The 26,381-nt window shown below is 34.8% G+C and overlaps 1 protein-coding gene across 2 annotated transcripts in view; it reads left to right on the forward strand.

Moving 5' to 3' along the window:
• Positions 1-17,478, forward strand: part of LOC122047409 — a 51,160-nt gene extending 33,682 nt beyond the window's left edge. The window contains exons 8-9 of one of the 2 annotated variants that reach the window (XM_042608691.1): positions 11,839-12,170; positions 16,777-17,478. In XM_042608691.1, coding sequence (XP_042464625.1) covers positions 11,839-12,170; positions 16,777-17,027 — 583 coding nt within the window. In that variant the 3' untranslated portion in view covers positions 17,028-17,478. The remainder of the gene's footprint in view (positions 1-11,838; positions 12,171-16,776) is intronic. The other variant, XM_042608692.1, reaches the window with a different exon arrangement.
• Positions 17,479-26,381: the final 8,903 nt, after the last annotated feature.

Below are 26,381 nucleotides of genomic sequence, written 5' to 3' on the forward strand. Positions count from 1 at the left end.
GCTTGACTATCTATAGGATAGAAGCTAATAATCGGTTGGTCAAGTTAAGTAAGAGTTTCTAGCTCAATCTTGGATAGAAGCTTAACTATCAATTTAAAAAATTTTTTAGTCCCAATTCATATTAATGCACTTATATAAGCATCTAGAATCAAAGTCTGTAACCCTAAGCATTTCACACCTTTATATGTTTTTCAAATACAAACAAGATATTTCCTAGTATGTTTGTGAGATATTGGCTGTTTAAATCTATAAGAATATGCCGTCTACGGTAGAACCTAAGCTAAGTCCATTTATGCATGAATTGTTATAATTTGAAATATATTTGAAAATAATAAACATGGAAATATGGTTTAAAATGAATCCTAGTCTAATAGTTCTAAGAGATAGCTCCCCCTAAGTTGGAGTTCTAATAGATTTCAATTTAGCAATTGGGTTGACATTGCAAACATTAGCATTAATCGCATGTTTATGTTGTTTGGGTACCCAATAATAATAATTTTTAACTTTATTAACTAAGCATGATTTAGAAATCCAAGCCAACTTACCTTTTGACTAAGGTAATGTAAGAGACATGATTTTGATTCGAGCTAAATCCAAATCTAATCTTGTTGTATGCATCCTGTGTAGTCCCAAGCATTATATTCAAATATCTAGACCCAGACGTGAACTTGCTCAAATGTTGACTTTTAACTCACTAACTTGGTTTTTCAAATTAGAGTTGTCTTCCTCGAACTTTGACACCTGACTTGAGGTTCCAACTTGACTAACCCGAGTCAGTGAGTCCATGTTAGTCCTTTCCTTAAAGTCTTTGATCTCCTTAGGTAAAATCCTAACTTTAGACTTGTATTTAGTTAAAGTCTTAGTCAAATAAGAAATAATAGCATACAATTTTTCAGTTAAAACTCATACTCGTTTGAGTCGCTATTATGACTTGAGTCTGATATTGAGTTGCATTCTGACTCAGAATCTTAACTTGAATCTTCTGTGATTGCTGTTAGTGCCAGTAGATTGATTTGGTCTAAAGTTTGATTCAAGTTTCGATTATGATTTGTCTCAAGTTGCCTTTAGGGCTTTCTTCTTCTTCCTCCTCTTTTTCCTCTTTTCATGTTCTTCCTCCTTTTCTTCTAGTAAAGGGTGATCGATTCTGAAGTGTCTTTTCTTCTTGCATTCAAAGCACTGAACATTTGCCATATCCTTCTCGGAAATTTCTTACAATTAAAGCTATACCCCTCTCTTTTTGATCAAAATTTATCGGTTCATGAAGTTCAAAATCACAAAAGAATCCATCTAATTTAATAGTGTAGACAGATCCTTGGATATTTTAAAAGCATCAACCATTAACGCCCACAAGGTGGTCATTGGAAATGCCTTAAGTGCATACCTGATCAAGTCGCGGTTGTCTACTTATTTGCCGATTGCGTGGATGTGGTTTAATATATCTTTAAAACGGCTGTGGAGCTGATATACCGTTTCACCTTCTTTCATTTGAATATTTTGAAGTTGGCTTAGTAGCAGATTCTTTTTAGCAGTTCGTCAGTCTGTAATTTCGTGCAACTTGATTAGCTTATCCAGAGTTGCTTGACGCTGCTAAAGGGCATGTTTTACTCAGTTGTTCTTGAGTTAGCTCGCATTACAATGTAGTTGTGGCTTTAGCATTGACTTGAGACTTCTTTTTATTGTCGCTTGGCCAGCTTTCAAAAAGAATTGGGGTGTCATCTGGATTTTTAGATAGTTTAAACCCTATCTTGATGATCAGATAGTTTTCTATGTCATTTATGAGGTAGTGTTCCATTCTCCCCTTCCAATAAGTGAAATTGTTGCCATTGAAGAGAGGAGGGCCTACAAAGACATTTCTCAAAAACAAATTTGTTCGAATTGTATTAAGGTCTGGGACAAGATGAGTTTAGTTTGAGTTTGGTTTGAATTTGGGTACGGGATAGGCTTGGATTATTAATCAATTTAATTATTTGTTTCGGACTCAAATCACAAAGTTTGTCCTATGTTAGTTTGGCTTTTGCTTTGGACTAATTGAGCAAGAGTTTCTGATATTAGCTTCAAGGTAGTGGCGAGACACAAAGTTCTTCTTGAGTATCAGAATAACGACCACTTCCTAAGACAAAGCTAACGTATGGAGCTAAATTAACTTTAATACAATGTCTTAGTCAAACTAGTTTAGAGTGAGATAAGTTAGCTTCTTCTAATGCTGCTTGACTTGATGCACTAGGCAGGGTACTCCTTACCCAGCCTAAACATGCACCTAAGCAGGCTTTCCTAGCGTACTATTAGTTCAACTCGCTTTGATACCAAATTGTAGGATCGAACTCGAACCTAAGGGGTGAATAGCGTTACGAATTTTAAAATGAACAGATAGTAAAAATAGTTGAATCAATCAGAGTAGTACAGCGGAAATAAAAATTACTTAGACTAATTCAATCAACTAAAATAAGGCAATATAAGTATGCAATAGATTTAGCTAACATTTATACTTACAAGCAGTTGATCAATCAAGCCAAAAGTATAGACATACGCAGTAGTTATAAAATATGATTCTTATTTTTAATTTACCTTTTCCTGAAAGCCACTTGAGATGGGAAAATTCTATAGAAAAAAATTAAAAAGTTATGTACAATAAAACAAATATGACCACTAAAAAAATGGAAATGTTACTTTAGGTGTTGTCGATAAGAAATGAAGCACAAGTCTCAGCGTATCACATCACAGAAGGCGAGAGCACAAGAGCACGAGCACAAGAGAATGTGTGAATGAGTAATTGAATGATTTTCAAGTTTTGCTTTGAAACTCTATTTATAGTACCCCTCCGATCGTATGGAGCCTTCTCGATCGCTTAGAGAAGTGCTGATGTGACTGCAATTGTTATCTGTTTAATAACGTTAACGAAGCTCTCCGTCGCCCATAATCCCTCCGGTCACCTGGAGAGGGGTCAAATCTGATCTTGACCCGACTTGTTCGGATTGCTGATAACGTCATCTACCTGCAACCCGGTCACTTGTATCCTCTGGTCGCCCTTTGAAATCCCTTTGTCGAGAGTTATCACCTGTCAGTCGCCCCCGGACTGCATCCGGTTGCTTGGAACTGAAAACATGTTTTCCTGTTGTGGTTACACGTAATGAGTAGGATATAGAATTTAAAGTACTCGCACTTACGTTGGGTCTAGATGCTCAACCTCTAGCTGACTTATCTAGACTGAGGTGCTAAGCCATAGCAACCAGCTACTTCCACTTGGATTTGTTTGCCAAACCTTCAGCTCCCACTCCACTTGAACTTGATTTACCTAGCATCCAGCTAGGACTTTTGTATGCCAAGCCTTCATCACTTGGACTTGATTCATTTAGCCTCCCGTTAGGAATTTGTCTGTCAAGCCTTCACCACTTGGACTTGATTTACCTAGCACCTAGCTAGAAATTTTTTATTTGGTTCCAACCAAGATTTAGCTCATGGACTTCAGTTGTTTAATTCTACTAGGGCTTAGTTACTGTCTCATACCTAATCAGGACTTTAACACTTGTCAAGTGACCTGCACCTGCACATTTGACACAACCGGTTAGATCAAAACTAACCTAATTTTAACTTTAGTCATACATCAAATCTCTGGATTAAATGTTGTGCACCCGACACCAACATGGACTTGTGAGCAATGCTATTCACATACAACTCAAGATGATGATCATGGAACTAAACTTATTATGAGTTAGTATCAATACCGATATAAGAGTGACAGACAAAAGGAAGCTAATGATTATTGAGATATTCGAGAGAGGCTAGCCGAGACTATTTTGATCGGGGTTTGTCATATTTTTAACTTTCTTTTTATAGATCTGATGCATATATGATGATCCATCATATTAGAGACATGTTTATCCTTATCTTATGCTTCTAGAAGTTCCAATTCCGATTTCATTAGTGTTAGTTCAAGTCCAATTTCTAGTAGTGAATTGAGACATGGTAATGGACATGTGGAGAAATCAATATCAATAGCATATGTTATAGGATAATTATTTGATTTGGGTTAACTATGGGGTTGAGCTTACAAGGATATTGCAAGAATAAATATTTCCTATGTCTACGGGATGACCAACTGTTTAGAGGGTGACAAACTTACTATAATTGGGGTAAGAGATCAATTTCCAATCGGCGCATGCCTTTGGAGAAAAAAATACCTCCCATCGCCTAACCAACTTGGCGGTCGACTATAAGCTGGCCCAGTGATTTACCTTCCTTCATATAATCTAGGGATGAGTTGTGAGGAACACTTGGGGTAAGTGTAATTACCTTTTGCTAAAAAAGAATAAATATTTCCATCCAATTTATGACATTCTTTTTAGTATTAACAAAGTGACATGTTTAAATATCAATTTTAATTCTTCGAGTTAATGATATATTATTTTTTAAAGAAAAATATGTTTATTTAATTGTCTAACCATCTTAAGTTCATGAATAGTTGAAAACTTATATAAAACTAATATAGAAATTATTATTTTATAAATATATATAAATACACATTTGGACTATCACATAATTCATTAGTGTACACATTATATTAATAACTTAAAACCATCATATTATCGTCTCTTTACTTTATTGTATAATATAAAATTTAATGTTTTTTAATTATTTAAATATTTGTGAAATGCAAAAAATACATTGGGCAAAAAGATGATTATGCCCGCCCCCCGCACTCCCGTCAGCCCATCCTGGATCATCACGAGGGAGGTAAATGATTGAGAGGTAAGATGGATGTGAGGGTGAGTTGTGCTGGGGTGCAGGGATTTATGCTCCGCTAGCCCTCGGATTCGATCCGTCGCTCATTGGACAAATTTACCATCCACTTCCCATCTCAACTAAGCTTGCGGGGGCAAATGCAAAAAATACATGAATATGAATAATATGAATAATTTGAAGTAGTGAGAATTTGAGTTTACTTTACATCTATGTAAATATAACATAAACAATATTCATAAGTATCAAATCTATAAATTTGTGACAATTTGAAGTTGAAAACTCATCGAACTGACGTGCATTCATCACATGCAAGTTACTCAATATATCTATAATCAAACTTGAAGTAATTAAGAGTATTTTATTATATACAACAGTATAAAATAGAAATTTGGAATTTATACTATGCTATTATTGCTCAAAAATTAATAGACTTTGAATATCTCAAAAGAAAGTATTAAAATTTGAACCCAATAATAAACACCCGAAGTATAAAATTAATTGGGAATTATAGCAATTGAATATTAATAAAAATATTTTTTAATTAATATACATTAATACCTATGGCAGTGTAACAGATAATTTTTTGAATTTCAAATGACTAGAGTCGACTAGAGGTGTTTGAATAGTATCCATTGTAGCCCATTGTAACCTTGATTATATAAGTTTTGCATGTCTTTTTGTGACAACCTACGCATGGAAATAGGGTGATTCACCTATGACAATTGAGTAAAAACAAGATAACTTCTAAGGGCTTTGAAACTATAAAGGTTCGTCTTCTATGTTCTTTCAATAACTTCTCTTGTATTATTGAGAGTTTAAACCACATTATTGTATTTGTTTGTCTTATCTTTGCTGGGTACTAACAAATATTAGAATTCTATTATGCTAACAATTGTACAAGTCTTGCACCTGCAAGAGCGATCAAAGTGTTATGATATACGGTTTGCACCTATTCACCCATGTAGTCGAACCAATGATCCAAATAATTCTCAGTGCATATCTATGATTCGACATGATTATGTAAGTTACAATTGATGTACAATGTGTTGATTTAGTGTTAACTAAATTCTTGGAAGTAGGAAGTGGTGGAAGATGAGACGAAGATGAAAAAGTAGCCGAGTGGAAGAGGAAGAAAAAGGAGAGGTGAGAGGATGTAGTGACTATTGCTTGAGCAAGAGAATAATAGATTAAGGGGAAAAGACAAGGGAGAAAAAACATGAAAACTTCATAATAGATAAAAAAATAGTGCTTGATATAATTTTAAGTTAAAAGCACCTAATACTCAATGCATACCCTTTTAGGTGAGCACACATTTGTAAAGTTGCTTTTCTAAAGTAGATCATACATGCATGGCTCAACTTTATATATAAGTTCAAAAAAATGATATTGTATTTTAAAATTTAAGTAATTTAAACTAATATGACTTCTATTATAGTTAGAAATTAATTATGATAGAGTATTATTAATTTTTTAAGCAATCCAAGTGTCTAGGTGATCTAAGTGTCTTGATCTTGATCTTGGACGTCGATGACCTCCTTATTTGTCTATCGGTAAATTCGAAGCAAAACCACACTCAGAAACTTATCTTCACTATATTTGTCCTAAATTTTATGTAATTGTCATGTTCCCCGTAGACTAAAAGAAAATTTTATACAATTGTGATATAATACATATTAATTTATGGATCAAGAGTGTTAGTTGGAAGGAACACATATAAAATAAGTTAATATAATAGAAATGAAAATGATAAGACGAATGTGTGAAAAACAAATATTAATGTATGAGAGAAACTAGATGTGTAATAGATTAACAAAATAAAAAATAGATTGAGTTTGTTTCTCGTTAGAATTGAATATATTAGAGTGGGAGATGTATGAAGCATAGGGATATCTAAAAAAATAAAAATCACTATAATAAGAAATGATTTAGTTAAGTTAAATATTACTAGTGATATATATAATGGAGGATATAGACAATAGAAATATTGTACTTCATATTTAACAAAGTTATTTTCAATCATAAATAATAAAAAATGGTAGCTATTATTTTTTTTGTAATTAAATCTAATAAAAAACAATTTTCAACTAATAAATTAGTATTACAAGCTGTTGATTAAGAATTTTATTTTAATTAAGAAAGAATTAAGCAAATTATGACCTTTGTTTTTTAAATAGATTACTAAAAACAAATCCTTACTAATAAACTCGTCTGCTGCGACAACCCTACCACAACCAAGCCATATCCCACTAGATGAGGTTAGCTGTATGGATCTTTTTACGTCATTAGACTTTATCCTTTACTATATCATCATCTATACTTAAATAACTTCTATCTTATTTTATTGTTGCTAATCAAGTTTTTTTTGATCTTCCTTTTTCTCGTTTGATGTGCGCGTTTGTCATAGTTTCACATCGTCTAACTGGAGCATTTACGAGTTGTCTAAGTACATGTCTGTACCATCTTAAACGTGTTTCGGAGTTTTTCCTCAAATAGATGCAACTCCGACTTTCTCTCTAATGTTCCCATTTCTTATTCTGTCCATCCTCGTATGTCCACACATGTACCTTAACATGCTCATCTCTGCAACTCTTATCTTCTGCTGCGACAACACTAATGATAAATAATTAAACATAGATTAAAGTCATATGAAATTAGTCTCAATAACAAGGTTTAACTGAAAACAAAAATCACTATATTACTTAATAAAATAATATTATTTATGTGAAGATTATAAAATTTTAGATAATATACAAGTTTTTATATATATACAAGTTTTGTTATATTGAATGAATGTTTTGGCATTTGCTTTATCTTTATGTTACTATTTATTATTATTATTTTTTTTGACAAAGTGTTTTACATAGCTTGAAGGAGTAACAACAACAACAACAACCAAGCCTTATCCCACTAGGTGGAGTCGGCTATATGGATCTTTTGATGTCATTGGGCTCTATCGCCTAATATATCATCATTTATATTTAGATAAATTTTATCTTATTTTATTATTGTTAATCAAGCCTTTTTTGATCTTTCTCATTCGATGTGCATATTTATTATAGCTTCACATTGCCTAACTTTAACACTTATTAGTTGTTAAAGTACATATTTATACCATCTTAAATGCTTTTCTTGAAGTTTTCCTTAATAGGTGCAACTCTTACTTTCTCCCTAATATTTTTCTTTTTTTATCCTACCTATCTTTGTATATCCACACATCCGCCTTAACATTCTCATTTTTACAACTCTCATCTTCTACTCACTCAAGTTATAGCTCAACATTCACCTTCATATAACATAGCAGGTTTGATCGTTATTTTGTAAAAAATTTCTTTAAGCTTTAGAGATACTTTACGATCACAAACATCTCTCTTAATCCCTCTATTTTTTTTGTAAAATAATCTTAAATACTTAAAATTCTCAATTATAAACAAATCCTTTCTTAACAATTGTCTCATTAAATTTAATATTACTAAATTTAAATTTCATATATTCTGACTTTACTAAGTCCAAACCTTTTACTTTTAGAATTTCCTATTAAGATTCTAATTTAGCATTTACTGTGTCTCATCTACCACAATAATATTATTTACAAACAACATGCACCGCGATATCATATCTTAGATATGTCTGAGTTCGTTCATAATTAATGTAAAAAGATAGGAATTTAGAGCTGGTCCTTGATGTAATTATATCTTTATGGGAAATGCTTCGGTTAATCCACTTGAATTCTTTACTCTTGTTATTACATCCTTATACATATTGTTAATTAGTTCAATATACGCTATACTAACACTTCTCTTGTTTTAGAATTCTCCATATAATTTCCCTTATACTCTATTATAATCTTTTTTAAGTTAACGAATACTTGCTTCCTTTCTCGATACTTTTCAATTAGTTGCCTAAGAAGATGTATAACTTCTATTATCTACACTCCCAGCATAAATTCAAATTGATTTTCGATCATCGTTGTTTCCTTTCTTAATCTTTTTTCTATTATTCTTCTAAAATTTCATGATATAACTTATTAGTTTAATACTCATATAGTTTATATAATTTTGTACTCCTTTATTCTTATATAAGGAAATTACAGTACTTACTCTCCACTGATTAGATATTTTTTTCATTTACATCAGGTTGAATAGCTTTGTAAGCCATTCAATATCGTATTTACTTATGCGCTTCCATACCTCTATCGGAATATGATTTGATCCAATTACTTTTTCATTTTTCATCCATTTAAAACTTGATTTACTTTTGAAATTTAAATTCCATTAAAATTTAAATTTCTATACTCATTTACCTATTTAAATTACTTTAAGTTAAGTTGGTCACTTTGACCTTTATTAAAAAGCTAATGAAAATATATCTTTCATCGTTCTTTTATTTCCTCATCATTTGATAATACCATATTATATTTATTTTTAATACATTTTATTTGGATAAGATCTCATCTCCCTCTCTCTTGTTTTAACTATTCTGTAAATGCCCATTTCTCCTTCTTTTGCATCCAATTTTCGATATAAGTATTTAGAATTTCATTCTTGGCTTCATTCACTACTTTCTTGTTCTCTTTCTTGGCTATTGTATATTTTTTAAAGTTTTTCTTGTTCTTACAAGTGTATAATACCTTATAGGTGGTTTGTTTTTCTTTTATTTTCTTCTATACTTTCTCATTCTACCATCAAAATTCTTTACTTAGTGGTGTATATCTCTTTGACTCACCAAGTATACTTTTGACTACTATTTTTAACTTTAATGTTATCTTATCCCATGTCATATTAAAGTCGCCATGTATTTCTCCTAATACTTGTACCCCTATTATCTTAAATATTTTGTGCTTCCCATCCTTTAACTTCTACCACTTAATTGTAAGAGTCGTATATATTTTCCTTCTATTGATATTATGCTTGAGGTGCATATCCAACATTATTAACCTTTATACTATATTAGGTAGTTAAGTTTCTCGAGAGATGACCTTATAATATTTATAAATATTTTTATTCTTCTTTCTCACTATAAGAATTAATTTTCAACTTAGTATTCCCACTTTTAAACATGGCAAAGTGTTATTTTTTCTTAAAAAATATATGAGCTAGTATAAGATTATATGCTATCGTAAAATCTAATATAGTTTTCTCTTCTTTATTTCTCGTTCCAAACCTATAACCTCCATGCACCCTTTCATATTCATCATTTTTTTTTCAACAACTGAACTAGGGGTGCTCTGGTTATGATGCTGTTACCCATTGATTGAGGTGCCAGGTTCAAGCCCCCACTTGCGCAAACTCTTATCAATTAAAAGTCCCCAATTTGGGGCCTGTTGACAGAGGTCGTCGCTTCGGCGGTGGTATGCTCTTAGCAACCAAGTGGTACTGAGACTCCCCAAAAAATCCCTTCGGGGATTTCTGGGGTATGTGGCCGCGAAGGGGTGGGCCCAGTCACTATAAAAAGTTTACCCTACCTTAGTTTTTGACCCCACGGGTCATCTGAGATGGTAAGTGAGACATGCTTGCTACATGAGGTCGCAGGGTCGAACCACAGGGCTGTCGGGGCGTAAATCCCTGGACCCTGTGTAACTCATCCCACTACCACTTGCCCTCTCGGCTGTCGTGTGCGTCGGGGCCGTTGGGGCCGAGTGATTTCGCCTTTTGCCACATATTCATCATTTTTTACTCTATATATCCATTTAGATATCCTCCTATTAACATCATTTCATTTGGTGGAATATTTTGTAATACCTCATTTAAGTTGTCTCAAAATTTAGATTTGATATTTTTATTTAATCCTACTTGAGATGCATTTATGATAATTACATTAATAGTTTCTTTCGCCACCACTATATTGAGAGTTATAATCCTATCTTTCTTTCTAACTACTACTACTTCATTCTTTAATGAACTATTGACAATTATGCCTACTTCATTTTTTTATTTCATTCCTTTCTGTGTATCCTAATTTAAATTTTGAATTCTCTATCATCTTTTCCTTCTTTCATACCTAATTTGTCTCTTGTACATATAAAATATTTATTTTTCTCCTAATCATGATATCTATTACCTCTATTGCTTTATCGTGAACATTCTTAGATTCTATGTTCAAAATCTTAGACAATTAATTTTCTTATAATGTTGGGCTATGACTCGAGCACATGAGCAGAAGATGAGAGTTGCAGAGATAAAGATGTTAAGGTAGATGTGTGGATATACGAGAATGGACAGAATAAGAAATGAGAGCATTAAAGAGAAAGTCGGAGTTGCATCTATTGAAGGAAAACTTCGAGAGACACGTTTAAGATGGTATGAGCATGTACTCCAGTTAGACGATGTGAAGCTATGACAAATACGCATATCAAACGAGGAAGAGGTAGACCAAAAAAGACTTGATTAGCAACAATAAAATATGATAAAATTTATTTAAGTATAGATGATGATATAGTAGGAGATAGAGCTCAATGGCGTAAAAGGATCCATATATCCGACTCCACCTAGTGGGATAAGACTTGGTTGTTGTTGTACTTATCTAACTGATGGTGTGAAAATTGTTGTATATCTAATACTATATCCAAGTTCTAAAGGAGATGTAGCGGTCCTTTACTAAGACGTTACAGTCGGACCGTACAATGCGTTCCTTTCGGGGAACAACTTATCATAAACAAATAGTTTGATGATCCATTCATTGATGATCCATTCATTGAACATTTGTGTGAAAGTCAACACTTAACGCGCAACCCTCACCCTTTTTCATCTGGGCTTGAGATCTACATTAGCGGGTTTACAAAACTGGAAGGAGCAACTTTGAAAAATTTACAAAAATTAAATTGCTTTTAAAAAATTCATTTTAAATCAACACTGTATGTAGCCACACGTCTTTAAAATGATAAGGTAATATCAAACCCACTTTATTGTTGTGTTTCAATTTGGATCCATATTTCTTGCATCTAAGTGTCAATGTTACTCACAGATGTGTTATATGCTTATACACACATCTAGATGAACAGATGTGTGTTTCAATTTCCTTTTCGACCAACAATATTGAGCTTAGTTTAACTTGATGGAATGCCTTAAGTTTAAACTGTTCTTGCATCTTCCATGTTCTTAGGGTACAGGAGGGAAGGGAACTACTCGAGGAATGCTTACTTGTCTCAGAAAAGAACAAAGGGTTAGAACATCTTAGTTCAGTAACTCACCTTCTTAACCTTGCTATGTCATATTCTCGTTCAAAAAACTTTGTGGAGGCAGAGCGCTTGCTCAGAACATGTTTGAATATTATGTTGAAATCAGTGGGTCCTAAAGATCAGTCAATTACAGTCCCTATGTTGCACCTTGCTGTTACATTATACAACTTAAAACGAGATGAAGAAGCTGAGCTTATTGCTATAGAAGTAGTACACATCCGTGAGAATGCATTTGGAAAGGCATCTCTTCCAGTAGGTGAGCCTGTTGTATATTTCTCTACATATTTATATTATAAATCTCTTGCACTGAAATTTTAAGGTGGAATCATTTGCATACTCTAGAAATCATTCTATGACTATCAAACTTTTTGGAAAGAACCAACTGTTATTAATTCATTATTTGGACAACACTAAACATTTTTTTCACTGATAATTCTTAAGATACCAAAAGTATCATAAAGTCTTGTTTGTGAAGTCTGCTAATAAGGAATGTTGTTGTGAAGCCCTGGATTCTGAACCTCTCCACCATATATATGACCTGACTAAGGCATTTCATAGGGGAATCTTTGAAGAAAATTTTGGCAACGCCTCCATTGTAATATAAGTTATGAATACAACTTTATAATGGGTTGTGTGCCTAACTATCCCTAACATAAAATATAACACAACAAATTTATGGTCACATAACAAGAGTGAAAAAACAAGTAGCAGATAAAGACAAATAAACATTCCCAAGTCGGATTTGTGCTAGTACTGAGACATCTAAGTAGGCTAAGATCATTGACTACTTTTAGCATAAAAATGCCTAAGAATCTGGAGGCTAAGATATTTTTCCTTCATAAAAATACAACTTAGTTATCCCAAAAAATCTCAATCAAATTTTCTAAAGATTCTAATTAAGATTCAATTGTTAAAAAAACATAAAAATTAGAAACTAAAATTTTTTATGTAGGATTTTAAAATATTTATAGAATGGAATTGAAATGACAATGGTAATGGTAATGGGAATGGAATGGTTTGAAGAGGAATCATGAATGAATTGATGAATTTCATTTCTATGTTTGGTTGAATTATGAAATGGAATAAGAAAATAAATTATTGGCAATGTGAGAGAACTATGATACTAATGCGCTCCCAAATCCTTTTGAACCCGTGAAATCCATGGTGCAATGCACTCCTATTGCCTTCCCCTGATCTCATTCAATCTCCTCAGCAAATCGGTAGCCTTTTCCTTTACTTCTAAAACACCTTGACTTGTAGCAACTCCTTCCCATTTTCCCTCTTCCATGTTCATAGCTTCTACATCATTGACATTGCCATCTTTGTTGCCGCCTCTGACACTCATTACATTTTCTTCCCCATGTTGACGCTATCAATGTGTGCCCCTATGTTGCCTTCGTTCCATGCTCCAACCCAATTAACTTCTGTAGCACCCCCATCTTGTTGTTGCTGGCCAAGCAGTACTTTGATCCTGCTGACTCCTTGGTGACAACAGAAGAAACGATTTCCTTCTTGTATTCACAAGTATGCTCAGCAGATTTGTCTCCTATCCCTGACCTACTTACTTTTGCTACCAGGACACTGCGAATGAAGAAGATGGTTGTTTGCCCTGTCATGACAATGGCAACAACACTTAGATAGGGAAACGATAGCATGAAATAGTTGTGGCATTTGACTGTGACTTCGTATGTGGTGAGGGTGTGTGTGGCATCTGGTGACTCTTGGAGAAGTATGTTGGGAGGAGTGAGGTTGGAATGTGGAATCTTGTTGGGGGAAATTATTGATTCTATTTTAACTTAATAAATTTGAACTAATAAAAATATTAGTTGGATCTGGAATGAAAAATTACATTCTCAGAATGGTTCCTTCATACTGAACATAGCCTTATTGCATTACCAGTGACATTGTCTTTTTTCGTCTTTGCAGTTACCTGTGAAATAGAAGCAAGGTCGATGGATAATTTCAAACTTGCTTTTAAGGAAAAAGTAGAGTTCAGGTTGATAGTTCCCTTGCTAGCAATGCTTATAATTTATAAGGACTCATCTAAAAAAACATAATATATATATAATATGTTATTTAGATGGATCCTTATAAGTTATAAGAATTGCTAGGATTCATCAAAGAAGATATTTTAGATGGGTCCTTATAAGCTATAACCATCAGTTACAAGGAACCCTCAACTTGAACACTACACTTACCTCTCTATTTCTCTCTCTCTATATAGTTTACAAGAGTTGAATTTGACAGGATTATGTGTTTTATGATAAGTAGCCATTGAATTCAAAATTTAGATATTAAGTTGGTTAAAGAGACATTAGAAAAACAATGTTCTTACTTGTTTTATTCAATAAGCATAAACTTGAGTTAACCTCTCTACTTGATTTCTTCGTTGACTTCGTCATTTTCTCCGTTATTCTCTACTTAAACTCTTGTAGGTTTGTAGTTACTACTTGAGCTAGGCAGTCGATTTCCCTTATCGACACGGTTGGCTTTTAAGTCCTTCATTTTGTCTAAGTGCTTAGTACTTTTCCACAAGTTTAAAATCTCATTTAGAATCGAGGTTTTCTTGCGAAAAAGATTGGAAAGAATTTTTTTTTTGGGATAAGTAAAAGTGGTTTATCATGTATTCAAAATATACAAAATGAGGTTTTAGGATCTATTCATGTTTGATATACCTGAATAGATACCTAAAGATCTATATACATATATCTGCATATTCTTGAATATCCTCTCAACATCTAACTGATCCTTACAAAAAAAAAACTACGATTTTGAGCCCTCCACATATAATGTATCAACGATGACAAAGCCAAATGGTGAGCCTTTATCACCACCCTACTTCCTCTACAATGCCGTCCTGAGACACGGATCTCCGTGTATGAGGCCAGTCACACCAAGAACGAGGAAGAAAGTAAGAGATGGTAGAGGAGAAAAAGAAGGAAGAAGCTACGTGGACTTGACTTGATGTCACTTGCAATAGATTTGGCAAAGGGTCATATGTTGACCCCGGACGCCCCACATCGCCAGTTCCACATCCATCTGTAGATAAATCAGGAAACTGAGTAGGCCACCACATGAGAGGATATTTCTTCCGGTTTCGCTGGAAATCGACCCTTGGTTGATTTGGTAATCTACTATGTGGTGACCAACTCAGCCAAGTCCGGGGGGCAACGTCACTTGCACTAGAAAGGAAAAAAAAATGATAATCCTAGTTAGCCTCATTGACTATCTTTGGGGGTGACCGACCTGGCCCCACGGAAGTTTCCCACCGGTCACCAGGGTAAATCGGGAAGCGCACACGGTGGCTAGCCCAGAAGCCCAGCATCCGTTGGTTACGCTCCTCATTTGGAGGAAAAATTCTTGCAAATACGCCGTAGCTGGGGTTCGAACCGCGGGTGCTTGGGTGACAACCTGGATATCCTACCGCGGCACCATAGTCCCGGGGACAACATCACTTGCACTAGAGAACCATGAGGAGGAAGGATTGAAATGGCTTAGATGAGTAATTGATTGCATTACAAGTGCCGGAGAACTGCAAGGAATTGCTTGTTGTTTCCATAAGGATGATTTGCCAGACTTCAAGGAGGATCAGTCAGCCACTTTGCTCTCTGAAATTGCTTTGGTTGCTGCAGTCCAATGGGAATGAGGAATTACAAGGAAGAAGAAGGCTCTTGCTTCTCATCGTCAACTCTTTGCTATGTCAGAGCCATTCCACATCTTGACACCACAGTCAAACATAAATCTCAGTCATGTTGGATGGCATGGCTTAATCATGCTTTTTGATGAAGCTTAAAACAGTTTTCTTTTGCGTGGAAAATCACTTTATAGTAGGTATGCCCAAAATTATCTTTAACGGTAAACTTGATAGTCTCATTTGACTCCCTTGATTAATATAGGACTGCCTATGGTTTCATCACCAACTAATCATCAAGGTGTAGCGTTCTGCCAAGTTAGACTCTAATATCAAAACCATTTTACTTTTTTCTTCTCTAATTTTTGAGAACACCTCATAAGGGGAGCTTGTTTTTGGTTTACAAGGATTTGAACTGGGACTGATCAAAGGTTGAGTTAAGCCTTGTGAGAGAATCAAACAGACAATCACTTGAGTATTTGTTGGGTATCTTTGCTAAATTTCATTTTTCATATTCCTATGTTAATCCATCTCCAACTGTAGTCTCTTTCGTAGAAAAAATATTCAGTAATAGTTTGATCACATTGCTTACTATTTGTAGTAAGATCATAGTTTGAAAACAGCAGCATTCTCACTTGTAAAGAAAAAAGAAGAATTCTGGTATTGAAAGCTTGGCTGGAGATTGAACAGGTCAGACTCAATCCTCAGATGAAAAGGAACTGACAATGAAGGGTCAACGAAAGGATACAGTCAATCTGTGAAAAATTGAACAATATCAAGAACTACTATGAATGCTTAAAGTAGTAGGCCAAATTGGGCTCAAGTACTTTTGAAGAAACTTTCAAGCTTTTTCAATACTTTATGTACATGGGTTGATTATCCCATGTACATGTTTCTTAGTTATTCCAATCAGTGCAACTCTTTGACTGAATGGCAGTCTATTTATTTGAAAACTTGACCAATGATAAAAAATTCCAAAATAAACACGTGTACATCTTTCTTCAATTACTTAGTTATTCTATGGTGTACCTAGCATGCCTTATCTTGCATAATGTTCATTAATACTTGTTGAACAAATGCTTCAACTTCTGCAGTCATGTTAACTAACTTAATGATGACAAAAGGACAGTTTATTTAGCATTGTTCATCTTTAAAGTTGGATTCTTTTAAATTGTTCTCATGCTTTATAGGCTACAGGATGATTACTGTTATTATTTTTCATTATTTGTAGGTGAAGCCCTTGATTGTCTTGCATCAATTCAGATGAGACTGGGGAAAAATGATAATGATGTGTTAGCAATCCTCAAAAGAGTGTTGACAATTCAAGAGAGCGAACTAGGTTATGAGAGTGAGGAGGTTGTGACAACATTAAAAAAGGTTGCCTTTTATGTGGATAAAATGGGAAAGAGGGATGAGAAACTGCCTCTTATGAGAAGATTGTCTTTTCTCAAAAGCAAATACAAGAAGAAAGTATCAATTTGAGGCAAGGCACTACAGAATGATATGCCAGTTTTTCTATGCAACTACATCCTCAGACTAGTATCAGCCATGCAACTCTTGAAGCTACCACCTACTCCTCATTGTGGACATGTGGAAATCTTCTTTAGCTCAAGCCAATCAGATTGTAACAAATTATGCAGTGAGAAACAGTGAAATTGGAATGAGATGAGATATATGTTGCATAGTCATCATGTATAGAATGCATAGAGAGCATGCTTACTCTGACATGGATTCTCTTTCATAGCTTGAAACGCACTTCTGGTTGTTAGCTCAATGGAGAACATCAATTCAAGTAATTCATGATTTAATTATAATTGAGATAGGCTAGAGCATAAATTTGAATTCTAATTTATGTAGATGTATCATCTTTAACAGACACCATGTGAGTTGCACTGATGTATTTGATTTGAAAGTCCAATTTTTTTTAAACATAAATGCTTCTGTTGCTGATCTTCATCTCTTCGTTAGTTATACTTTGCATCCATAATGCATTTATTATGCTTCCCTTGTACCAAGGCTTTCTTTATTCAGGTGACTCCTCGAAGAGATTTTATTTTAACTTTCTTGAACTTTATCAGGGACATTTCAATTTGGCAATCATCTATTTTTGAAGTTGTCAATATGTCACACCATCTCTCCCATCAATCACATCTATCAATGATCTAACTTTTAGGAAATTTTGCTTATGTTGTTGGATGAATATCACTCTTAAATGCCTTTGTTGAACTGATACGGCTATGCATGGATCAGAAAATTTTGATTCCACACTCTGACCCACTGCACCATGTTAAGGACTTGATTGGGTGGATCCTTAACCTCTGGATGTCTTTAAAACATAATAAAATAACTAGAAAAGCAATACACTGGTTGATGTTGACAACAAGATGAATTTAGTCTTCAAAAAGATTTATCAACTCAATAATGTAGGAGTTGGATGGGTGCAATGGATAACAAGATCTGTTTAATTAATGTCGGGATCGATGACGTTGCTAGAGGGAGGGGTAAATTGATTGTGTATTAATGGGTAGTGAAAAATATAACATAAAACATAAAAGAAAGTACAAGTACAACGACATCTTGATTTTATGTAGTTCGAAATTCCCGATTCTTATTCTACGGTCTAGTATCTTAGTGGTATCACCATTAACTTTTTGCTTGTTGGAGACCTTCTGAAGGTGGAGAAATAAGATGCAATGTTACGAGCAACAATAATCAAATACAAATATAAGAATGAAAGTGAAATGCAATGCAAATACACCATTTACATAAGAGATCTTTGGGTTGTTCGTATTGTAGTTAATTTGGATTGTCTTTTGAAAGTCTAAAAATACAACACTCTTCCAAAATCTCAAAGAATCAGCATCTCAAATCTTCCATAAAATTCTTCTTTATTGGGTTGTTGTCGTGATTGAAAATCATCTAACAATTGATTGCTAGCATTATCAGTTGATTACTCTACTTGAATTTGAATGTTACATTGCAAAACCACTCTTTATAACTGAGCATTGACCAAAACAATCGATTGCTCATTATCATCAATCAACTGCTACCTAAATAGTCAAGCCTCCTAGTCAAGTTCTAATTTTTTGGTTCGTTCGAACAATGATAACAATGGATTGCTCCATTCCATCAATTAACTAATGACGATTAGTCGAGTTGATCAGCTAAGTTCCTGACATTCTGTTTATTGTAATAATATTATCAGTCAATTGATATACAACAAACCCTCTTAAACTTTAAACTTGAGGTTTAGGGATTCATCAGTTGATTGCTAGTCTCTAGTAGTCAACTTATGTTTCAGCTTTACCAAGATTAAATTCTTGCCTTTCTTAATATCTAGTTGACGTCAACCTACTAGAACTTCCTTTGCCTAGTATCCGATTAATCTTAACCTATCAAGACTTCCTTTGCTTAGCATATGATCAACCTTCACTTGTTGGGATTTCATCGTTGCTTAGAATTTGATCAATTTTGACCTTCTGGGATTTCACCATTGCCTAACGTCCAATCAATCTTGACTTGTTAAAACTTCACTACTAGTTAACATTCGGTCAACTTTGACTTGCCAAGACTTCACCATTACTAAACATCCAGTCCTCCTTGACCTGTTTAGACCGCTCATCTCGTGCCTAACGCCCGATTCTCTATGACCTATCATGACTTTTCGCCTTATGCTTAACATCGGATCCTCCATGACTTATTAAGACTTTCATCATTACTAAGTATCTAGTCAACTGTGGATCACTTGAATTTCATCCTTACTAACTCCGTGTAAGACTTTTAATTACCAAATGTCTGGTCAATCGTGATCCACTTGGACTTTGTCCTTATCAACTCTTGTTTAACTTTCAACTACTATAAGTGTCAACCTTAATCTATTTAACTTTTCGCTCAACCAAATAAATATGTTGATCAAATAAAGAAATTCAACTCAAACCAATTTGAGTTTGATCAATCCTGACCGATGTCGATTAGTCTACCAGCTAACTCTAGGTGCATACAAATATCTACCTAGTCAATCTTGCGCCAACTTGATGTCCATAGTATGATTCCAATGAGCATTTGAAGATCAATAAAGTAGTGGAATGTGTGATTTGATTCAGTACTCCAATGTGCAATTGCTAACGATTGATCCTTTTTTTCTAATTTTTTTATGATAGTTTGTTGACTAATATGACGGAAAGAAATCTCTTCGCTTTATCATCCAGGGAAAAATAAATCCTATTCAGTCATGAGAAGCAACTCCATGTGATAGAGCAGTCTTTTGGCCCCAAACCATCATTAGAGGAATTAGCACATGAATGATGGAGGGGAAAGCATGACGATGCAATCAAAGTGTAGTGTTTTATTTTAGTATCTATGAAGAACATCATTGTGAATATAAAGTTTGTGACATACTGGCAAAATAGAAAGTTGTATCAGAAGATTGCCCATTTGGAATTGTATGAAGTCTTAAGATGACTCCTCAAGTGTCATGCCTAATAGAGCATCCATAGAGAAGCATGAAATAAGGTCGATTGCCTTAATCAACAAGCTATCAGAACTAAGTTTCAGAATGGATGCTGAGTTGCAGATTGACCTTGCTTATAATCCTTGTTTGATTGATATGCACTAGTCATCATGAATTGAAAGGTGGACAAAACTCTTAGAAAGTTAAAGCTGAACTTGAGATTTAACACAAGTCTATGGGTATAGTGCATTTGAATTAATTAGGATAATGCTTCTAAAAAGAAAGACAAGAGTAACCCTTAATAGTTTTGCCAAAAACTCCTTTATTGGTCTTTCTAGTGGCATGAAGTAGTCTTTGTCAAAGAGAGAAGCCAAAGGAATATGAGGTGGTTTGCTTTCATTGCCAAAAGTCTAAGTTGTTGGAACCCTAAAGTTATTTTTGGTGTAATCAACCAAGTTAGGTTATATTCTGTTATGTTTTGATCCCTGTGTCTAAGTGTGCAGGAGCTTAGGAGCACAGGAAGTCGAGCAGAAGACGCAACTAGCGAGAAGGACGGCATGGGAGAGAGCCGACATGCTTGGTGCGTCTGAGAGAATAGGTGCCGTGGAAGAGTACACCGGTGGATGAGAATGACGCACGCGGCGGTCCGAGGGACGAGAAGCGGGGAGGAAGGCTGCTCGAGGAGAAGGCTGAAATTGGGTTCGGGTTAGCTTTATTTCGGTTGGTTGAAATCACCCAAGTGGAAGAGCGAGAGGAAGAGAAAAAGAAGCTGAAGCCTTCTACTGGAAGGCGCCTTCACTGTGCATGGAAGGGGCCTTCAAGCCTTCATGGAAGGCGCCTTCCTTACGCATGGAAGGCGCCTTTGACTAGGCTGATTCGAGTCGTTGCAGTGGATAAAACTTTATCCACCGATGCCTCACTGGAAACGCCTTCCAACCCTATGGAAGGCGCCTTCAGCTAATGGATAAGTTTTTCTAGGGGCTATAAAAAGACTTCTGGACCTAGGAAAAATGTAACAACTTGAGTATTCATTTCCTAGCAATAGTCTTAGCTGTTAGTATGTGTAAGAGGCTTCTCCACCTTCACCAAAGGAGATTCTTAGTGAGCTTTTATCTACCTTGGATTAACAACCACCCCTGTTGTAACCAAGTAAATTCTGAGTCTCTTTCTTTTAGTTTTGTATTATTTATTTTTATGTTATTGCTGCTAATCTAAGTTGAAAGAGGAGAAAGGTATTTTGTTTTAGTGTTTCAGGCAACTCAACCCTCTCCAACTGGCCTACCCGGTCCTACAAGTGGTATCAGAGCCTAACAGCTTCAGGAGGACTAACCGCCGAAAGAAGCACATGAGATGGCCAGACCGAGCATCTACCCATCAAAGTTTGAGGGGGAGTTTGCGAGCTGGAAAAAGAGAATGGAGGTATTTTTTAAAACAGACTTCAATTTATTATTAATAATGGAATTTGATTTTAAAGTACCTAAGGGCAAGGAAAAGTTTCAATGGACAAAGAAGGAACAAGACGACTTCGTGGCAAACGGTAAAGCAGAGTTTCATCTGCTGAGCATTTTCCGTCACAAGAAGTCAACCGGATCAGAGCCTATGAGTCCGCAAAAGAACTCTGAGAGAAATTCTTAGAACTACACAAAGGAACCTCGGAGGTGAAACTTGAGAAACGGGACCTTTTCGCAGGTTTGTCAGCTGGGTTCGGAGGATGTCTTGCCTTGCTAACTTTGCTTCCAAAGTGCCTTCATGGAGTTCTAGGAACTTCTCCCAGAGCTCTTTGGCAGATTCATAGTTGCCGATTCAATTTACTTCCTGGGGTGGAAGGACGCTGAGCAGATGAAACTCTACTTTACCATTCGTCATGAAGTTGGGTTGCTCCTTCTTCGTCCACTGATATTCTTCTTTGTCATTCAGAACTATAAAGTCATATTTCATAATTAACAAAATTTAAAAATCTATTTTAAAGAATACCTCCATCTGGTGTTTCCAATGTGCGAAGTCTCCTTTGAATTTTGGTGGGTGACTACTTGCACCGGCCATTGTCTCGTTGCTTTAGTCGACAATTAGTCCTTCTGAGGCATCCTAACTCTGATACCACTTGTTAGGACCTTTGACGGCCGACTTGAGAGAGTGAATTTCCTGTGAAATAACCTTTCTCGTTCTTTCAACTCAGATTAGTAGCAACAGTATAGTTAAGAATGAATTAAACAAAAAAAAAATCTAAAAGAAGAGGCGCAGAGTTTACTTGGTTACAACCTAAATGGTTGTTAATCCAAGATAAATGAAAAACACTAAAAGATCTCCTTTGATGAAGGCAAAGAAGTCTCTTACACTCGTTGACTGCTCAGACTATTACTAGGATATGAATACTAGAGTTGATACTAAAGTTGTTGTCTATTTCCTATCTCCAATGACCTCTTTATAGTTCCTAGAAAATCCTATCCGTGGGTGGAAGGTGCCTCAAACAGGCTGGAAGGTGCCTCCAGCGAGGTGCCAAAGGATAAAGCTTTATCCTTTGGCAATGACAATATTTTTTTGGTCGAAGATGCCTTCCATAAGGCTGGAAGGCGCCTTCGTACTATTCATCGAAGGCGCCTTCTAGCCATGGAAGGTGCCTTCCATAGTGAGGCGCGGGAGGCGCCTTCAACTCCCTTTGAAGGCGCCTCCAGCAGCACTTCCAGCCATCTTTTGCTCTTCTGCTGTTCCGATCGCCTCGGTGATTTCGGTCAACTAGAATAGGGCTCACTCGAACCCATTTTCTGGCATTCTCCTTGGGCAGGTTTCCTCCCCGACTTCTCATCCCTCGAACGTTGTGCACGTTCCTCTCGTTCATCGGTGTACTCTTCCGCAACACCTTGCCCTTTGGATGCACTGAGCCCATCAGCTCCCTTCCCGTGCCATCCTTTTCGCTTGTTGCATCTTCCTCTTAACTTCCTGTGTTCCTAAGCTCCTGCACAGTTAAACACAAGGATCAAACACCAACAGGACCTAACCTGACTTGGTTGATCACATCAAAACTACTTTGGGGTACCAATAGTTAATACTAGACAATCCAAACTAGACTGACTACTTTACACTTTATTATTATTATTCTATGATAACTCTGTGATACAAAAGATAAATTCTTAATCTAGCCTAATGACAAGATGAGGTGACAACTTCCGATTGGCTAGAGTATGTTAGGTTCCAAGCACTTGGAAGAAGGGATTCAAACACCTATGTCAGGATATGTTTTGACGGATAGAGCTTTGTCGAGGTCACACCACATCAATCTTGATTGAGGTGCCTGAAAGTATCTAGGCGCCTAAAAAGGGCTATAAAAGAAGGGTTCAACCAACACCTCAATAATCAATTTATCTATGACTTCCGTGATTGTGTGCTACTCCAAACATTGCTTTACAACATAGAAATGCTAATTCGACAACCAATGCTCAAGATTCTATATTATTCAGTTGTTGTTATAAGTTTTCTTATTGTCTTCAATTGTATTCCATATTTGTACTCTTCATGCTTTTAGTGGATTTCCTAACAAAAAAGATCAACGATCACGGACCTTGGACTAGCAGTCGTCGGGCTCTGAACCAAGTAAAAACAAAGGTGTTAGTCTTGTGCTTGTTTTATTTTATTTTCCACTGTGTAATCTTGTGTTTCTTTGAAAAAGTGAAAAAGTAAAAAAGGTGACGCACGCTATTCACCCTCTTAGTGCTTTCTTCAATCCTACAATTACTGCAACTAGTACTATAATGAAGAGCCTTACTAAATTTTAGTTGCTTCTTCATTTGGCACACCTACTATAAGGGAATCATCATCTAATGAGAATGCAATGCAATCAATGATTCACAACACAATGAATGCAATTGATTATTTCAATATAGATGAAATACCAATACCTGAAGTTCAGTAACTATATGACATGTTAAAGGTTAGTGAAAGAGAACTATGAGAAGACATTCTATCTTATCATTTCCAACTATCAACTACTACAAGGTTATTGAATATCAAGGTAAAACATCATTTCTCATAATGATGTTACGATGACATTTATCAATTGATGTCAGAATTGCTCCCTTTTGATTACCTAATAACTGATAGCTTCTACAGTATAAAGAAATTGGTGAGGGGTTTAAGTTTGCTTGTAGAAAAAATTGATTGTTGCATAAATAACAACATGATATTTTGAAATGAAAACAGTGAATTGATTGAATGCAGAATTGTACTTGTCATCATTATAAGCATAGTAGTCGTACACCTGGAAAGAAGAAAAATAGTGTATGAAAAGTTATGTATTACTTCCCTTTTATTGCTAGACTTTTACGCTTATATACATTTACTGCAATAGTAAGCCACATAAGGTGGCATCATGAACATATTCACAAAGGAGGTATAATGTGCCATCCTTGTGACTCCCCCGCATGAAAACATTTTGATACAATATTTTTCTCCTTTGCAATGGAACCACATAATGTGAGACTGAAACCTTCTATAGATGGATTTCAACTATTTCGTCAGTTAGGATAGCAATATTCATCATGACCAGTTATACTAATATCGTATAATTTACTTCCATGGGTGTGCATGAAAGACTAATTCATGTTCCTTCCTATACTTATTCTAGGTCCAATGAATCCGAAAGAGAAGGTAGATATTTTGATTGCCAACCTGAATAAATTATGGAATATAGGGTCAGAGATTTATAATATTGTAATTAAACTAATTTTACATTACATGTTGCTTTATTATAGACGATCAATGATTTTCTAGTATACTCAATGTTGTCAGGATAGAGCACAACTGGTAAATTAGCATGCCCACGTTGCATGCAGAGTATGATGCATTTTCATTACTTTGTAGTGGGTATCTTGGTTTGATAATCACCACAAATTTTTACCAATTGAACACCCTTTCAGGCAAAATAAAAAACCCATAAAGAATGTTGTAGTCAAAAAACTTTCGCTAACAATCAAGTCAGGTAAATAAATTATTGACCAAATAGTCAGCTATGGATTTCTACAAGTATCTATTTTGGTTTTGACAAGATAAATAAATATATCTTAGGTTGTACAAGTATGGTTGGAAGAAAAGAAATATTTTTTGGGAGCTGCCATATTAGAAATATCTATTCATTCGACATAATTTAGATGTGATGCATTTTATGAATAATTTTTTTGATAATATCTTCAATACTGTGATGAATGTTCCTGCAAGAACTAAAGACATCATAAAATCATATGAGAAATTAAAAGAATTGGTTAGCAGACCTGAGTTGCACGAGAATAAAACAACAAATCAATTTCTAAAGACTTGTTATACATTGAACAAAGAAGATAAGCAAGCTTTATGTAGTTGGTTGAAAGAAATCAAATTCCCTAATGGGTCAACGTTGAATATGACATGATGCGTGGATATGAACAAATTAAAAATATTTGTAATGAAGAATCATAACTATCATGTGTTCATGCAAAGACTTATTCCAGTAGCTTTCTATGACTTACTTCCTCAAAATATTTGGCAAGCACTCATAGAATTGTGTTTATTTTTTAGATTTAATAGTGAAGTGTATTATGATGGCTAATATGCTTCGGCTAGAAATAATCATTCCTTTCATACTATGTAAGCATAGCTCAGATGAGTCAAACGACACATCATTTTGACTCTCAGGAGACTCAGGACCCTCAAGACTATATTGATTAGTAGGTGACTTAGAGGTGTGTTGACTTTTTACTTTTATTTTTTTGTTTATCACTTATGAAACATGCAAAATAGATCTATTAATTTTTATATTAGATGCATCTCTAATTATATTATATATTTTCAGGAACATGATTTATTCTATATATCATCATCAATAGATATCTAAACTAGCATTCAGGTGGGTAAAATAATTATCTAGTTAACATACTTTGTCTATCTAAACTAACATTATTATAATGTTCACCTTGTTTAGTTAAATTCAATTTGTTAGTCATAATTCTAATGATGCATGACTAATTTTTTTTCTTATTTTATTAATAACCTATTGTATTATACTTTATGCTAGATTGGATACTACTAGCTAGTTTTGGAGTAAGATTGTATGTGCTTGTTAGGAGGTTTTTATTGTCTTCGTTGGATTATATTGATATGTTGGGATTGAATCTGAAAACTTGTTGAATTTAGTTTTGATATGTATCTTTTGTATCATATGTGGATGTCGATTTGTGGATATGTGGATGTTGATATGTATTGTTTGTGAATATGTGGATTTGTGAATGAGCTGTGGTGTTTTTATTGTTTGTGTTGTGAATGTGTTGGATTGGATGTTATATTGTTTGTGTTGTGAATGTATTGTGAAAACCATCGTTTGTGATGATGTATTATTTGTGAATATGTAAATAGGAAAAATA

Source organism: Zingiber officinale, chromosome 2B (genome assembly GCF_018446385.1).
Source record: "Zingiber officinale cultivar Zhangliang chromosome 2B, Zo_v1.1, whole genome shotgun sequence".
Classification (NCBI taxonomy): Eukaryota; Viridiplantae; Streptophyta; class Magnoliopsida; order Zingiberales; family Zingiberaceae; genus Zingiber; species Zingiber officinale.